Raw genomic sequence first — 18,017 nt, forward strand, 5'->3', positions numbered from 1 at the left:
GAGCGGGAGATGGGTCCGGGATGGCGGGTACGAAGAGGCCGAAGGCCTTCCCGCGGCGGACAGGGGGCGACGGTTAGGGGCGGGAATCGCTGGACGTGCTGAGGCCTACGCTGCTTTTGGGGTGACGCTAAGGGATGGGAACCGGTCGCTATGGGAAGAGGGGGCCCCCACCCCAAGTGCAGAGGAGGCCAAGTGGGAGGGGGCGTTGGGGGGTGTTAAAGGGCTTTTCCCCAGTCTGGGGGAGGGGCTGAACAGCAGTCGGAGACGCGGGGTAGGTGTACTGGGGACTTCCTGCTGGAGGAGTCTCTCCTTTCCTTTTGGATGGGGGTCGAGCGTCAGCTTGTCGGGGAGGATGGGGGGGCAGCCTAGAGCCCAAATGCTGTGAAGGAGGGGGAGGGGCAGCCCTTGCTGGGTGAAAACGAGCTCAAGGCCCTCGATCTGAACGGTGCTTTTTCTGTCGCCCTTCTGGGGCCACCATCACCCGCTCCAGTGCCCCCCCCTTAAACTCCTTTGCTGCCTCCCCTAGTCTATATTTGGGTGATTAATTACATGTCTTTTTCCATCCTCCCCCCCACAGTCGCCTGCTGCCCGAAGCCCATGGTCCCTTTCAAACACCAACCCCGCCAGAATCCTGGCCCTCTTCCCGGAGGTCCCACCCTGTTCCAACTGACACCCTCCAGACGACGTTGGCCCAGCTGGGGGCCACCAGCCCCCTTCAGTCTCCTTGGTCAGTGAAATATTTCCTCTTCAACCTCAGACCCGACATTTTTCTTTTACCAAAGGATTTCAGATGGGATTGCTAGAACAGCACCCCCTCTGGGTGCTAATGCTGCCTCACCCCATCCCCCATCCTCCCTCCTGCCCTGGGCCTTTAAGTAGAAGCAGCTTGCACAGTGCCTGACACAGTCCAATCCATTCCCCCCAAATGTCTTAGGATCTACATTTAGAATCCTATCGAACAGTGATTTTCAGCCTTCTTTGGGTGAGGAGACCCCTTAGAAAATAACTAGAAACTGTGAATTCTCTTCCCAGAAATCTGACAGTCAGCACAGAGAGTGGGATCCCATTCAGGAGGCTCATGGGCCAGAGTCCTGTCTGATGAGCCCTGGAGGTGAGGAAACCTCCCGATTCTAGACGGGCCCAGTGCTAACCAGGCACAGATCAGCATCCCAGTTTCCTGAGTGCTGGTTGAAAATGCAGATTTCTCATCCCCACCTACACCAGCTACTCTGTCCCTTGAGTTCTTAGGAAACCCCAGGCCAGGGTTCTAACCCACCCATCCAACCCTGGCCCTAACCTGCCTGGGCTCCCCAACTGCCCAGGGCCCCTTGGGATTTGCACAGCATTCCCCCACCCCCGTTTAGAATCGTTCATATCCTGGGCAGTGTGACTTAAACGAAGCTATGCTTAAAATTTACTTTGATTTTCAGTAAGAGAGCATGCGTCTTCTTGGGGAAATGGGAACATAAACCTTCCCTCAATTAAGTACAACAAACACTACAAAATCCCCTTCTGGTCTACCTTCTGGCTTTTTATAGAAGGCAAAGAAAATGGAAACCTAAACAGAGAGAGACAGGTGCCCAGGCAGAGAGACAGGAAAACGGGGAAGACGGAGACAGATGCCTCCCACCCACGCACACAGAAAAAGGCACACACAGACACAAACATCCCAAGAGAAACAGGCTTTCCTGGTGAAACACCCTCTCTTTTGGCCCTTTAGGATTCACTTCTAGTAGCAGTGCATTTGCACAGCACAGGGTGGGCCCAAATGGGGCCTTTGCAGCCACATCCTGGCGGGACGGGTTGAGAGCTGCTGAAGGCTAAGCCCAGCTCCAGCCCAGGGGCTTGGCTTAGGATCCCAGGCTTGCCTGACTCAGGTGGATCGGGGTCTCAGCAGTGTGTTCAGTCTCACAGCCTGTCCTTTGGGTGAGCACTCATGACCCAAAAGGACATGTTCCCGGAAGGAGTACCCAAGTCTGCTTCTGTCCCCCCAAATTATTTCAGTCCAACAGGTGGGATCTTACCTGCCTGACTAATCGCTCAGAATTGTTCTGAGACATGATGCCATCCCTGCATCTCTCTTTGGGGCAAGTCTGGATGTTTATAGACCATGTCTGCTGGCCTTAAAGCTGGCCACGCTGTTAGAAGACCCCACGGGGACGCAAGATGGTGAGAAGTATTGTTTTCGACTCTGGAAGCACTTATATTTTTATATACGCCAGTGTCGTTGAACCGTCTTTGCCCAGAGATAGTTCTCTCGATCCAAACAACACAACTCAAGAGAGAACAGATATCCAGTAAGGAGAATTTTGAATCTAGGTAATTAATAGGATGATTTAGGGTTAGGGTTAGGGGTGGGAGAGGGAGCTGAAGGCACCCATCTGAATTAGATGATCGAGAGTGCAGTCTCTCGTGTGACCTATAAAGATTCCCTCCAGGGCATTTTTGCTCTGGCCCAGAACTGAAATGAACACCATGAGAGACCTGTTGTCTTCTGGGGCCTGAGGACATTCCGTTTCAGGTCCTTATCTAGATGCTCCAGGGAGTCCACGTGTTTCTGGCACCCCTTTGAAGTTTCTGGAAGCTGCCAGATTGATCTAGTTTGGGTGGCCTTGCTCCCTCTCCCCTGCCCCCGCTGCCCAGGGAAGGATGGCACCTGCTGAGGAGGTTGTTTGGCTACTTGTGCCATGGAATTAGTCTAACACTGATCTTTTAGGCTCAGAAGTGAACTTTCCTAGTAGCGAGACATCCTAAGGAGGGGTCCCGAGCTCAAAGGTGACCAGAATACACCTAATTATTCACTATTTTTTTGTGACGACTGTTGGCTTTTGTCTCCACTGGGTTCAGCTGTTAACTTCTGTTCTTTCAAGTCAAAGTGAAATGATTGGTTTTGTTCTCAATGTTTCTGATTCAATATGGAAAATTGGATTTAAATAAGTTGGTTAAAATTTACATTGCCATCTAAAGCACATTTCAGGAACATTTGTTCACTCACATGAACTCTCACGTTTTAGGAAGCATGATTTTTCAGAAACGTGTCTGTGAAGCAGCTGCAGTGTCTGTGGCACTTGGCTAGGTCCAGAGTGGAATCCGCAGTCAACTTTGATAGGGCCTTCACTCTCTGGGAGCATATAGTCGTTAGACTATATACTTCAGATCCCACTTAAAGAAGGAAGATAATATTTATATTCAGAGGCAGAGATTGGTTTTCCCATAGTCTTTCTACCGGTTGGGTGAAGAAGTGCACTTACAAGATTCGGGGCATGCTTCTCCGTGGTGAGCGAAAGTACCTCACATGCAAGGTCAGGATCACCCTCTGTATCCATCGGGTGCACTACAGTGGTTTTCATATTGTGCCTGGAATTGCTTTGACCTTGATCTCCCAAGGTCCACTTTTGGAAGGCAGTAGACACCTGTATGTGTCACTTTTGTCACAGTGCAGTTTCTTTTCCAGATTAGTTCCACCATTTTCAAGTGGAGCAGTTGGGCAATCCGGCTTCTGAATTATCAGATTGTTTTCAGGATTGATGATGATTTTACTTTTAACTGCAGTGGGATTAATGTGTATTATCTTTTTTAATGATCTTCCTTTGCGTCTCATAAAGCTTTTACCCGATATACCTTGTTCATTGTGCAGAGTTTAGCTTCCTTTTGTGAAAGCAGGGCTCACTTTTTCCCTCCCGTTTTTATGAGCACCTTCGAAATGTTCTCTGTGTGTCCATGGGTTCTGTCACTGTGGGTAGTGATCTGAAGTGCACTTGGGTTAAGTCCCCTGGGCGAGCCTGGTACAGGAAGGGCCAGTCCTGTTGCTACACAGGAATTAAAGGATAATTAACAACTCACTTGGGGGTTGCGGCTCCAGGACTTCGACAGTTAATCATGCCAATTAAGTGAAAACACTTTGGTGGGATCCGCTCGATTAAATGGGAACACTTTGGGAGGACCTGCTCAATTAAACATGGGTGGCTTGGAAAGACTGTGGGTGAGAGAGAGAATGACATGTGTAACTATTGCGCAGGGAGGGTCTGTGATGGCATGTTCATGGGAGGATTTAAAGCCAGTCCCCTAAACCCGTACGCACCATTAGGCTTCAAGGACACTCAGTGGCTGCCTGGCCTTTGGATAAGGCCTGGTGTTAGATATTACCTGGTGGCATATTACTTCTCTCTTTTCTGGTGTGGTTTGAAATGTCTCAAATCTTGGGAGCTGGACCTTAGGCAAGTTAGTTCACCTCTCAGATGCGTGTCTTCCTTCTCTGTCAAATGGAGGCGGGAATGACTATAGGTGGCCATAGTTACATTATGTGAAGGGAGAAGCACAGCGCCAGACGCATAGTAGGTGCTCCGTTAATGGAAGTTCGATGCATTTGACACACCCCTCCCCCCACAGGTTCTCACACGCCCGCTGAGTGTTAGGAGCTGCTGCAGATGCTGGGGGTTCGGGGGTGACCAAGAAAGAGAAGCGCCCTGTCCTGTCACAGGTGACATTTCCCCCGGGGAGAATCAGGTAAAAACAAGCAATTTCGGAGGATACATTTTAGGTAGTGAAAAGTGTTATAAGTAAACCGTGATGGGGCTGGAGAGCGAAGTCATTTGGAGGAGGTGACACTTGAATGAGGCCCGAATTCTTTGCAGGAGCCACCTGAGGCAGGTTCAGAGGCCCTCAGGGGTATTGCCTTGGCATGTCTCTGACTGGATGAAGGCCGAGGGTCTGGAAGGAATGATTGAGACATGGGGTGCAGGATATGGGTCTGGTGGGCTCAGCCAGGGACTTGGAGGGGGTTAAGGCCTTAGGTCTCTGGCCTGAGGGTGGTGAGATGAGGCTTGTAACGGACCATCTTCCTCAGGAGGTGAAGGTGAGATGTCCTACTCTCCATTCTACTCGGCAACAAAACCTCAATGTCAATTGGAAGCGAATTTTTTAGAATGAATTGTATAAGTAATCTATGACCATTTCATTTTGTATTGGAAGCCAAAGTCAAACCAGACGTCAAATGTATAACAGGAAGAATCCAACTGCTCCGAGGGTGCCCTGCCTAGGTGACAGTGGGATACAGAGGGCTTGGCTGCTGGGCACCTGGGGCTTCCCTCACACACTGGGGAGCACCTGTGCTGCCAGCTACTTAAAGATGGAAATAGAGTTTCCGTGGACACTGGGGCTAAAGAAGGCCTTCTGCTCACACCTGTCATGGTTCTGATAGCCTGGGGGGATGATCCCAGGAAGTGACAACCTCATGGACCTGCCTCTAAGCTTTCTAGGACTGCCCACATATTCCTGCCAGCCCCGGTCCTCTGTGCCTGCCTTACCTGTGTGGGCACCTCGGGATGTTGCCCAGCTTCAGGGGCAGTTCCCTGTTGCCTCCTTGGCATTAGCCCTGTCCTCTCGCATGCTGAGCGTCTTTCTTATCCAGAGTCAACTGAAATCTTTTAAAATTGTTGTTCCTTTCTGATTACCAAAGAAATGCAGTTTGGTTACTAAAAATTCGTTACAGAAACAGAAAGCAGAAGACCTTTCTAGACCTGGACTCTACCCCAGGGTGGTGCACACTGCAGTCTCGATGTGCGCATTCACTGTGAGTCACTCTCAGTTTATTCCTTTTTTCTCCTAAAGCATAAATATATACCGTTCTCTTCCCTTCTCCTACCCTCTTTGGATTTTTTTAATAAACAGTTACTGTCTGTCTATAATCTTCTTTGAAGGAGGATTCAAATTTTTGTAATCTGCTGTGTGTCATTCTGCATTGGCCACCTGTTGATTTTTTTTTCATTTTCATTTACTTTTTAAATGTTTTCTGTTTTTTTTCTTGTCTCTTACCACCAATTGATTTTATACTTAAGCTTTCCAGTTTTCTTCCTGCTCTGAGTTGTAGGATTCTTCAGAAAGGTCTCCCTCATGTTTTTATGACGTTGGGGTTATTGAGACTCTTCCTGTTGGTTATAGTATATTGTTTTCCATCCTTTTACTTTTAACCTATCTCTGTCTTTACATTTAAACTCTTTATATTTAAAGTTTCTTGTTGACAGCATATAGTTGAATCTCATTTTTTTAAAAAAAAATACAATCTGATGATCTCTTCCTATTAACTGGTGTGTTTAGTCCATTTATATTTAATTTAACTATCCATATGGTTGTGTTTAAATTTGCCTCTTGGTATTTATTTCCATTTGCCCCATATGTTCTTTTTCCTTTGTGTTTTTTACCTTTCTTCTTTTGGATTATTTTTTAGAACTGTATTTTATCTCCACTACTGGCATGCATCAGAGTCTTGGAGGGCTTTGTAAAGCACACAGTTGTACATTTTATTTCTATATATGTTATAAACCCTGCACTACCTTATTATTTTTGCTTTAAATGTTCAGTTATCTCTTAAAGATTTAAAAATGAGAGGAGGTAAAAGTGTTTATATTTCTGCACATATTTACATTCTTGATATTCTTCATTCCTTTGTGATCCAAGTTTCCATCTGGTATCATTTCCCTTCACCTGAAGAACTTTCTTTAATATATCTTGTAGTACAGGTCTGCTGGTAACAGATTCTTTCAGCTTTTCTCTGTCTAAAAAAGTTTTTATTTTGCCTTTATTTTTGAAGGATACTTTCCCTGAATATAGAAGTCTCGGTTGACATGTTTTTTTTTTTCCTTTAAGCATTTTAAAAATGTCATTCAGTTGTTTTCTGGCTTGCACATTTTCTCATAAGAAGTTAGCAGCTATTCTTATCTTTGCTCCTCTGTATACAACATCTTTTTTTCCCTCTGGCTGCTTTAAGATTTTCTCTTTATCACTAGTTTTCAGCAATATGATTATGATGTGTCTTAGTGTACATGTGTGGGGTTGTTGGGTTTTTTTTTTCGTTTTGTTTTTTGTTTGTTTGTTTAGACTTGCTAGGGGGTAATTGGGCTTCTTGGATCTAGGTTTCATCAAATTTAGAAAACAATACATTTTAACCATTATTTCTTCAATAATACTTTTATCCCCCTCCTCCTTTTCCTCATCTTCTCAGATTCCAGTTACATATGCGTTAGACCACTTTCTGTTATCCTCAAGTCACTGAGACTCTGTTTTTTAAATATGTTTTTCTTTCTGATCTAAATTTGGGATAATTTCTATTGCTGTGTCTTCAAATTTTCTAATTTTTTAGGGAGGAGAGGGCTGTGTCTAATCTGCTGTTAATCACATCCAATGAAATTTTCATTTTAAATATTACAGTTTTTACCTCAGTAAGTCCCATTTGGTTCTTGTTTATATCATCCATTTCTTTCATTATGTTCCTGTTTTTCTTTAAATACTTATACATTGTTAAACTAGCTGTTATCCTTGCCTGTGAGTTCCGTCAGTGATCATTTCTGAGTGTTTCTATTGACATTATTTTCCTTTCCATGAGTCACATTTTCCTGCTTCTTGACATTTACTTAATTTTTTATTGGATGTTGAACATTGTAGAGATTATGTTGTTGAGTGTCTGGATTTTGTTGTTTCATTGTGAAAATTGTTGGACTTTGTTTTGGGAGGTAGTTATTTGTGGAATAGTTTCATCCCTTCAAGGCCTACTTTCAAGTTTTTCTAGAGCAGATCCAGGGTAGCTGTGGCTCCAGGGAATAGATCAGTCCTACTACTAAGGTATGGCCCCTCTGATTCTCTACTGACTACCCCACGTGATCACTGAGGACTCCCTGCTCTGGTTGGTTAGACCCTGAACATCTCCCTACCTTTGTGTGTCCTAGGAATTGTTGAACTTACAGCTTCCTGGTCATTCTTTTCCTAGTCTTTGGGAGTTTCACTCTATGCATGCATGGCTTAGTAGTTAAGAAAGACTAAAGGGGAGCCTTGTACAGATTTTTTGGAGCTCTTTTTTTCTGTATAGCTCCCTCCTTTCTGGAACTCTGTTCTGCCTCAGCTTCCCTGAACGCTGGTCTGTGTTGATAATAAAGCCACCAAGCTCTGCTTGGGGTCCCCTTCCCTATACTCTCAATCTGGAAATTGCCTCCAGGAAGAGGTCTGGGCTACTGATAAAGCTCACCTCATTTGTCTCTCTTCTCTCAAGGATCATGGTCCTGTGCTGCCTGCTGTCCAATATCTAAACACTGTTGTTTCGCATCTATTTTGTCCAGTTTTCTACTTATTTATGGCACGACATTAAATCTGTTCCTTGTTACTCCATCATGGCCAGAAATGGAAGTCTCTGTCCAACCCTTTTAATATAACATCTAATTTTATGTAAAAGTATTTCTGGAGTATCTGGGTTCTGCACTCCTTGAGCTAGTGTAAAAATGCTTCCTTTTCATATAACTGTGAACCGAATTGACCTGACATCAGAATAGAAACTGTGTGCCTGTTTCTGTGAACTCACTGAAGTGGGAGGCCTGCGATGCATGCACACCTGTGGTGGGATCCAAAAGACAAAGGCAACTTACACATGTGGTTCAGATCCTTTATTTAGCAACTTAGTCTTTGAAGATCTTTTGTTTTTTTTGGAGGTGTCTTTTTCCAGGTATTTTGTTCAACTTTTCATTTTGTCAAATATATCACAGAAACATTCTTGTCTGCAAGCTGTCACCTGGTGAACTGTTTCGGTGGGGTGGAGTGTGGCCTTTAGAGGGCCTTACTGCTAGCCAGGAAGCCCTGACTCCTGCTCTGTTATGTCTCTTCCCTCCAGTAGCCCGGTCTGGTTTTTTGTCGCCCCTACAAAGTTGAGAAGGATCTCTCACTTCCTAGTTATTTCTTCTGATGTTCTTTTGGGGATGCTTCCTTCCTGTGCGGTGTGAGCATTGAACTCTACAAGGCCTACTGCTAGGAGGCCTGTGGCCGACCTGTCTCTGAGAGCCAGTCTCCCTGCCACTGGCTCTTGGTCTGAGTCTGTCTTCTCCTGCCTGTGCCTGGGCTAACATTCATTTGTCTTGTGCGGGTTCCCTCTGGCCTGCCTGTATCAGTTCTCTGCCAGCCCACTTTCCCCACTGTTTGGGATGCATTTTGTTAGGTATATCCGTGCTCTGGCTTGTCATTCAGCCTCTGTGCAAGAGAAGGCTCAAGAAAATTGAGAAATCACCAGTCTCATCCCACGGGACCCAGAGGCAGGGCTGCTGTCACTCACGGCTCTTTTCACTTTCCTTAGCTCTGCCTGCCCCACAGGGTCTTGCCCTTCCACAAGATGGCTTCCTGGGAAAGCAAGTCCTGGCAGGCCCCCTTGGGGTGCTGGAGGCCCAGGTGAGCTGTGCTTCCTTCAGTCTGGCTTGGGAATCTGTCACTGCTCCCTGATTCTGGCCTTGGACTCTGCCTCTTGCCCCAGCTGCTGCCTTCCCTCCCTCTCTCTGCTTCTCTCCCCGGAGTCTGCCAAGGAATGGTTGCCTGCTGGGCTTGTAATTCCCATCGTACTGATGGGGGAGCTGCGTTTCAATCCAGGAAAGTGATTGAACTGAAGTCCCTTGGGAGGACAGTGGGAGCCAGGGCCACGGCCCAGGTCTCTTGGTACGTGGTCAGGTTCTCTTTGTAGCACTTCTTGAGGCTTGTAGTTATATTTCCATGTTAGCAATGCACGCTCACTTCAGACTCTCACCTCTCGTCCCTGGGGTTAGTGGCACTGCCCTTGCCTCATTCTAGAGTGGATGGAAGGACAGATTATCCCTGGGAATTCTTTCAGGATCCGGTGACATTTGGTGACGTGGCACAGTACCTCCTCAAAGGGAGTGGCTGAGGCTAGATCCTGAGCAGAGGACACCGGCATATTGAAGGAATGTGACCTCTGTGGGTAAGGATGCCCCCAGCCCTTCCACAAGCTTTGCCACCAGCTTCATGGTCCTACGAAGCTGGGAGTAGGATAAGGGGCACCTGGCATAGCATTACACAAGCTCACCTTCCAGGGGCTTATGCTCCCTGGGAATGGGCTGTGAGGAAATACAGAGGGTCTGCTACACCCGACATCTCAAAGTAGCAGGTGTCCCTCCCAACTCCTAATGGCATGGAAAGAAGCCCCCTCAGTCTTTCATTGGGAAAGAACTTAGAACAAACTAGCCACTATCATTAAATACTTTTTTTTACATCTTTATTGGAGTATAATTGCTTTACAATGGTGTGTTAGTTTCTGCTTTATAACAAAGTGAATCAACTATACATATACGTATGTTCCCATATCTCTTCCCTCTTGCATCTCCCTCCCTCCCTCCCTTCCTATGCCACCTAATTAAATACTTTTTTAACCCACAAGTTATATAAATTTCATGGCAACTTGACCGTAGTTTACCGTTGAGAGAGGTTGACGTAGCAAGCTCCTTTGCGCCATCAGGGGCTGCACGTGGGGAGGTGGGGAGGCTTCTTCGGAGGAGAGACTGCCAGGGGTCAGCTTTGACAGTTGTGGAAGAACCCCAAGTTCAATGTGCAGACCTTGAGGAGGGCGGACGGGGGAAAGGGAGGATCAGCTCCTCAGGAAGACAAACTGGTACCCAGATGGGCCCGGAGCTTGCTTCATCCACAGCCCCTGGAAGGAGCCGACTGTTGGGAAAGGCGTTTTAAATGGAGGAATGACTTGCCTAAGGGAACAGCCAACCCAGCCTTTGGGGATTGAAAGGCTCTCCCCTTCAGAGGCCCTGAGCCATTCCTACTCGATCCTGATGTCATCTCTGGATGCTGCCATAGCTTGTTTCCTTTTCCGCAAGCAGGAGTTCCTGTTTTGAATCCCGACTTGGTCTCTCACCTGGTGCAAGTCAGACCCATCCCCTCGCGTGGACCGAGCTGAGCATTCAGGTGAGTAGAAAAGAAACCTGAAGAAATGTCAGGGCATCACTGGGGAGACCCAGGTGAGCCCTTGGGGTGGGAGTGGCGTGCCTGCCCCTCAATCACCTTGACAGGGAGCATCCAGCAATCGGGCCCTTATGCCCCTTCCATCTCCCGCGCTTGTTTCCAGCTGGGTGGGGAGCCACCATCCTGCCCCAGTGGCCCCCAGGCCCGATGCTCGGCAGCTGTCTCAGGAGGAAAGTGATTGTTGACAAAGGAGAGTAACCTCCTTCCTTCCGCCTCGGCAGAGTGCAGTGTCTTGTGGTTTTCATTTCAGAAAGCATCTGGGTGACCCAGCCGCCGAGGATGGGATGGTGTGTTAGTTTCTGCTTTATAACAAAGTGAATCAACTATACATATACGTATGTTCCCATATCTCTTCCCTCTTGCATCTCCCTCCCTCCCTCCCTTCCTATGCCACCTAATTAAATACTTTTTTAACCCACAAGTTATATAAATTTCATGGCAACTTGACCGTAGTTTACCGTTGAGAGAGGTTGACGTAGCAAGCTCCTTTGCGCCATCAGGGGCTGCACGTGGGGAGGTGGGGAGGCTTCTTCGGAGGAGAGACTGCCAGGGGTCAGCTTTGACAGTTGTGGAAGAACCCCAAGTTCAATGTGCAGACCTTGAGGAGGGCGGACGGGGGAAAGGGAGGATCAGCTCCTCAGGAAGACAAACTGGTACCCAGATGGGCCCGGAGCTTGCTTCATCCACAGCCCCTGGAAGGAGCCGACTGTTGGGAAAGGCGTTTTAAATGGAGGAATGACTTGCCTAAGGGAACAGCCAACCCAGCCTTTGGGGATTGAAAGGCTCTCCCCTTCAGAGGCCCTGAGCCATTCCTACTCGATCCTGATGTCATCTCTGGATGCTGCCATAGCTTGTTTCCTTTTCCGCAAGCAGGAGTTCCTGTTTTGAATCCCGACTTGGTCTCTCACCTGGTGCAAGTCAGACCCATCCCCTCGCGTGGACCGAGCTGAGCATTCAGGTGAGTAGAAAAGAAACCTGAAGAAATGTCAGGGCATCACTGGGGAGACCCAGGTGAGCCCTTGGGGTGGGAGTGGCGTGCCTGCCCCTCAATCACCTTGACAGGGAGCATCCAGCAATCGGGCCCTTATGCCCCTTCCATCTCCCGCGCTTGTTTCCAGCTGGGTGGGGAGCCACCATCCTGCCCCAGTGGCCCCCAGGCCCGATGCTCGGCAGCTGTCTCAGGAGGAAAGTGATTGTTGACAAAGGAGAGTAACCTCCTTCCTTCCGCCTCGGCAGAGTGCAGTGTCTTGTGGTTTTCATTTCAGAAAGCATCTGGGTGACCCAGCCGCCGAGGATGGGTGAAGTCGCCCGGTCACAGGAGATGGCGTCCACGAGCTCCCCGACGGCCAGCGAGCACAGCCCTGAGGTCAAACAGAACGGGGACTCTGAGGGGAGGGGAGGGAGCCCCCAGAATCTACCTGTAGAACATCATTTTGCATGTAAAGAGTGTGGGGATGCCTTTCGGCTTAAGGTCCTCCTCGTGCAGCACCAGCGAATTCACAGTGAGGAAAAGGGCTGGGCGTGCGGCGATTGCGGGCAGGCTTTTCGCGGGGTGTCTGAGTTCAACGAGCACCGGAAGAGCCACGTGGCGGCAGAGCCCCGGCCGGGCCCCAGCCGGGCCCTTGACGAGGCCGTGGAGCAGAGGGAGCCAATGGAGAGGGAGGCGAAGCCCTTCGAGTGTGAAGAATGCGGGAAAAGGTTCAAGAAGAACGCGGGCCTCAGTCAGCATCTGCGCGTCCACAGCCGCGAGAAGCCCTTTGATTGCGAGGAATGCGGCCGCTCCTTCAAAGTCAACACCCACCTCTTTCGCCATCAGAAGCTGCACACTTCGGAGAAACCCTTTGCCTGCAAGACGTGCAGCAGGGATTTCCTGGATCGCCAGGAGTTTCTCAAGCACCAGCGGATGCACACCGGCCACCTGCCCTTCGACTGCGACGACTGCGGCAAGTCCTTCCGAGGGGTCAACGGCCTGGCAGAGCACCAGCGCATCCACAGCGGGGCCAAGCCCTACGGCTGCCCCCACTGCGGCAAGCTCTTCCGGAGGAGCTCAGAGCTCACCAAGCATCGGCGGATCCACACGGGCGAGAAGCCGTACGAGTGCAGCCAGTGCGGGAAGGCCTTCCGGCAGAGCTCCAGCCTCCTGGAGCACCAGCGCATCCACACCGGGGAGCGGCCCTACGCGTGTGGCGACTGCGGCAAGGCCTTCCGGGGGCCCTCCGACCTGATCAAACACCGGCGCATCCACAGCGGACTGAAACCCTACGAGTGCGACAAATGCGGGAAGGCCTTCCGCCGGAGCTCCGGCCTGAGTCGCCATCGGAGGACCCACAGCGGAGCAAGACGCTGCGAGCGCAGCGAGTGTGGCCGCGTGTTCAAGCGGCGGTCAGCGCTGCAGGAGCATCAGCCGGCCCACCGCGAGTAGGGGAGGCCCGCGGCCCCGTGGCCGGCAGCGGATTCCCTCGGGGCCCGGGGCCCTAGAGGGGGAGGGCAGAGTCAAAGGAGATGAACAGTTTTGTAGCGCTTATATATTTTCTCTTCAGAAAGGTTGAAACCAATTTATACCGCCACCAGCAATTTATAAGTGTTTGTGTTTCCCATCTTGCCTATCGAGAGTAGCTTCTACCATTTTGATTGAGTTTTGGCTGGTTCAGCTGGAATCGAGTACCTTCGAGGTATTTAAATGCACAGGCCTTGAATTGGAGAACGAGAGAAGAGAAACCCGGACGTGGGGGTGGAGCTCGGGATGCTTGGTCCTCTCCTGCAAGCTCCCCCTTCAAGGAAGCCGAGATCGATCGCCCCAAACTTTTTTGGCCTACTTGAATTTATAAATTTTTAGGGTTGTAAATAGAATAATCAAATGTCTTATAATATTTAATTTATTAATTTAGTTCTACATGCATATTGTAAATCACATATCATATAGAATAATATATTAATTTAGAAAAGATTCCTTTTCTCCCTAGCTCCACTCCATGAGATCATTTTATCCTGATTCCTCGTATGCATTTCTAACCTCACCGTCTTCACCAACCCCAGAGGCCCTTTGGAGTCATCATTTTCAAAGCACACATCCAATGACTTCCATCCATCCGAGCTATGTGCCACATAGCACTGTGACAATCCCTGCACAAGGGTCTCACTAGAAACCGCCTCCCAAGCCATAAGTACAGGTTCATGTAACATTAGAATGATTGCTGTCGTTTTTTAATTTATTCTGTAGCTGTACAATGCAACCACTTAAGGTTTTCCTTTTTTTTTAATGACCTTTAAAAGGCTTTTTTAAAGCATCGAAGACTTGCCATTGTGAGGTCATACTCTTAAGAAGAAGTACTAAATCTGAGTTAAATTTCTTTTGTGTCCTTTTTTTCTTAAACCAATTCAATCTGGTGACTCCCAGGCATATCCAAAACTAGCTGAAGACTAGCGTGTAAGGTGACGCCTTCCTTTCGGGAACGATAGCCTCGCATATGGGGCCTAGATGGTACTTCTCCAATCCTCCGCTTCCACCTCTGTAAAATGGGGATGATCGCAGGACTACCTCCTAAGGTTATCGCAGCGACTGCGGTGCCGTGCCTGGCGTGGAGGTTCACACTCAGTGAAGTCATCTGCCATCATCACCGTGGCTATCGCTGTTGTTCTGTGACTCATTAGTACCCAAACTGAGGATGGACCCAGGCCTCCTGACTCCTAGTCTCATCTTCTTTCTCTCACGTGATGACTTAAAATACTGTTTCCGTTTCCATGCATGCAGGGTACGTTCATCTCCTTTGACCAGTTACCAAGTTACCTTTGGATATATTGACTTTATACAGCAGTTCTTTCTGTATCGATTGTGATGATCTCTTTTCCAGTTTTATTGCTTTGCTCTTTGTAGCAGTTGTATTACATTTTTGTTGTGCAAGCTTTTGATTTTTACGTATCCAAACATTCACTGTTGTCAGTTAAGTCTTAACTTCCATTGCTTCAGTAGTTAGAGATGATGACATTTTCTTCTAGAATTTGAATTACAAACGAAAAGTTGAAAACCCTGCCCCACCAAAAGGTGGATGCTCCAGGTGGGCAGGCTGGATGGAAATGGGCCGGAGACACAGGCTCACTCCTCATCCAAGATGCAGACTCTGCATGTCTGTGGGCGGTACTTGACTATCCAACCCGGCCACTCAGGCACTCGAGAGGAATTTCCATCTCGGATGGGCCAGAACACTCTGACTGTTCCTCAGCGTAGCCCTGACCTTCGGCAGCAGGGCTGGGCCTCACCTAGATCAACGGGGTGGTCCGAACTTGGTCTTGGCAGCAGCTGGCCAACCTTCCAGCTCCTGGGAGCCTTGGCCATGCTGAGCGTGGATTCAGTGCCTAAGCAGCCGATCCACCCAAGAGACATCTAAAACAAGAAGACTTACCCGCCTGACACTGTCACGTGGATGGCATCCTCCTAGCGAGTGGTTCTGGAACTAGGAAGAGGTCGGTTTAGTGGCTTCTGCTTTTCGCAACTAGGGGGAAATTCACCCATGTGTTCTGACGTCACCTCCTGCAGCCACACCTAAGAGGGGCGACAGAGCAAAGGCTCGGAGACGAACCGTGCCCCACTCATGGCCACACCAGGCCTGGGCTGTGACTCGTAACAGCCTTGCCCAGGAGGGGCAGTACAACAAGGGTTTGGAGGGCAACGATGCCCTTCTGACGACGGCCCACGTGGCATAAAAGTAGAAGTTGGTCATCCTGGGGCTGGCCTGTCACTTTCAGAAGCAAGGGCTGGCCAGGAACCCGGCTCCTCCAGTGGCCCGCAGAGCCCACAGGTAGAAGCTGGCCTCGCTGGGGCTGTAGTGTGACTTCCCAGCAGCTGTGCCTGGGGTAGAGGCTGGGAAGCAGGGTCCCACAGTGACCCTTGTGACCTTAGCCAGAAGGTACTCTGGAATGGCCCCCAGGCCATGCCAGTGGCTCTCTGTGACGTCTCCATCCTGACCCCCGGGCTGGAGAGAAGCTGACGGCACTTGTTGCGTAGTGATTCTTTTTGCTCTGGGGGCCTCAGTTCTTGCAGTAGTCGTGAATCTGTGTGTGAAATTACTGCTTCCTTCTCTCATGAGTTTTCTCTTTTCAAGCTGTTATGACGTATTTGCTACACCTGTTATTTGGTAAAAGGCGTGTTGGCGCCCATGGTGGGGCAAGTCTGGCACCTTAACCTGGAAGTACCTTGCCATGTCTTGCCCGGGTTTTATGAAGGATCCAGATGCAGTATTAACTCAGAACTTAGCGTCGCCGTCACCGCTGCACTTGTCCCCAGCCAGGGCATGGCATCTTGGCGTCCCGTCATGCCCTCCTTTCCTTTGTTCCATTCTTGGTTCTATGATTTCCTCTTGAACAGGCCGTCTGCCAGAGTGAACACGTCTTTTCCGTCACTCTGTTTGCAGGTGAAGTCCGTGCTCTCTCTGTGGCTTTAATGTGTGTCCTGTAGTTGCACCAAGTTCAAGTGTTTGCCTCTGGTCCCTGGGGGGTGGATTTCCTTGGACTCTCTAGGTCTACTGCTAACGTCAGCTGCAAAACGTGATCAGACTTGCTGTCGTGTGTGCTTGTCTATGCATTTGTGTATCTACCTCATTTCATTTTTCTTTCTAATCACACGTATTCCTTTTGCAAGGCAAATGGAGAGCAGGTGGGTTATACAGAATGCTGGCTCTCCTTCGAAATAGGCCCTTTTCTTATATTCTGAAAGAAACCCTCCATGGCTTTTATTAGAGTTTTGAATACTTGCTGGTAACTGTTTACCACTTTTGCTGCTAAATAAGATTAACCGTGTGGATTAGTTGTGTCATACCCATTAGTTGTGTCATTCCAGACTGAGCCCCACCCGGTTACGGTGGGCGTCAGTCTCTCTCGCGTGGGGTTGCATTCCACGTGCCTGGGGCTCCAGCCCCATTGTGCGCCATGTGGCCCCCACCCCGTCTAGGCCACATTAATTCAACCAGAACTGAGCACCTGACTCAAAGGCAGCAACCGGTCCACAGCGCTGGAGACGTGGACCAGACCTTTCAGGTTCTCCAACTGGGAAGTACAAACAAGGAAACTGAGAGAGAAGTTTCTAGCTGGTGCTGGAAGAAAGAGGGAGCCACCTGGGATTTAGAGGAGTTGCCCCCATGGGCAGCACCAGCTTGAAGATCTATGGGCTCCGGCTGGGCACCCCCAGAGCAGCCTCAACCCCAGCACTGCAAGGGAGGCCTGACTGGGTTACCTTCCGGGATCTCTGGCAACTGCCCTCACCGGTCCACTTGTGTCCCTGCCGTAGACTCCCTTGACCTAGGCCAGCTTGAGTGGGTCTCTGCTTTTTGCAGTCTGTCAAGAGCAATTGCATTGTCCCGTGTGGCTGCTTCCTGAGAAGAATAACACGGCTCGCTTTCCTCATGTCCTACCTGGCCCTCGTTCCTGGCCCAAGGCCCACCCGACTGTCGTAAACACCTGTTTTAAATGTGCTACTGTATTCTGTTTGCTAGGGTGGGTGCAAATCTATGCCTCCCAGTCTCAGTGAGTTTGACCAATGCTTTTCTGTCTGGGCACTGTTCCTGTACTGACCCCATGTTTGCCCCAGGAAATGAGCTTAAGTCACCGCCCACCCTGTTCTTTATTTTGGAAGTGTCTCGCTACTTGTAGCAAACCCGTCAGATTGGGGAATTGCTAACTTCTGTATGACTAGTATACTTACGTTGTGTAGTTCTCATTGCATCAGTTGGGTGTTTATTTTCAAGAGTAGAAATGGTCTCTTTAAGCAAAAATGGCCTTCAGCATTACTTGCAGATCTGAGAACAGCTGTGTCCTGCCCCAGCTTGTATTTTGGTTGTTGGCACTATTTTCTCATTCCTCCCCAGTCTCCTTAACTTGTCTGTTTTATGGCACTTACTATAATCAGCTTTGCACTAGAGCTTCTCCCTCCCCACCCTCCCCGACCCTTTAAATTGTGAGCTCTTAGAAGACAGGGGTGACCCTTCATGTCTGATTCCCCTTCCAGATCTAGCACAGTGCCTTGCATCGAGTAGATTTCAATAAATATATGTTCAATGGCATTGGCCTTCCTTGACTTATTTTGTCAAAGCTCTTTTCTCCACGCTCTGGAGTTCCGCCCCTGTCTTGCCCCCTCCCCCCCAGCAGCCCCTGCAACTGCCTGTTGGATGCCTAGAGGGGAAAGCAGGTGCCCTGAGAGAGAAGGCTGGTTTTCCTGGAAGTTTAAGCTCTCCCTT

At 49.1% G+C, this 18,017-nt stretch overlaps 1 protein-coding gene and 1 long non-coding RNA gene across 2 annotated transcripts; both read left to right on the forward strand.

Moving 5' to 3' along the window:
• Window positions 1-603: 603 nt before the first annotated feature.
• On the forward strand, window positions 604-11,075 carry LOC112406835 (uncharacterized). The gene is made up of 7 exons (XR_003004629.1): window positions 604-727; window positions 4,390-4,506; window positions 5,492-5,572; window positions 9,110-9,201; window positions 9,635-9,742; window positions 10,650-10,734; window positions 11,042-11,075. It is a non-coding gene; the product is annotated as an uncharacterized LOC112406835 (long non-coding RNA).
• Window positions 11,076-11,569: 494 nt separating this feature from the next.
• On the forward strand, window positions 11,570-17,807 carry ZNF275 (zinc finger protein 275). Its single transcript, XM_024755847.1, has 2 exons — window positions 11,570-11,749; window positions 12,057-17,807. The coding sequence occupies exon 2, from the start codon at window positions 12,086-12,088 to the stop codon at window positions 13,211-13,213; it is 1,128 nt and encodes a 375-aa protein (XP_024611615.1). The 5' UTR covers window positions 11,570-11,749; window positions 12,057-12,085; the 3' UTR covers window positions 13,214-17,807.
• The last annotated feature ends 210 nt before the right edge of the window (window positions 17,808-18,017 follow it).

The sequence above is a fragment of the Neophocaena asiaeorientalis genome, unplaced genomic scaffold (genome assembly GCF_003031525.2).
Source record: "Neophocaena asiaeorientalis asiaeorientalis breed wild unplaced genomic scaffold, Neophocaena_asiaeorientalis_V1.1 scaffold1004, whole genome shotgun sequence".
In the NCBI taxonomy this organism is placed as follows: domain Eukaryota; kingdom Metazoa; phylum Chordata; class Mammalia; order Artiodactyla; family Phocoenidae; genus Neophocaena; species Neophocaena asiaeorientalis.

Bases quoted from the DNA above. Each gene is read 5' to 3' on its own strand.
- ZNF275 (XM_024755847.1), top strand. From the start codon at position 12,086: ATGGGTGAAGTCGCCCGGTCACAGGAGATGGCGTCCACGAGCTCCCCG.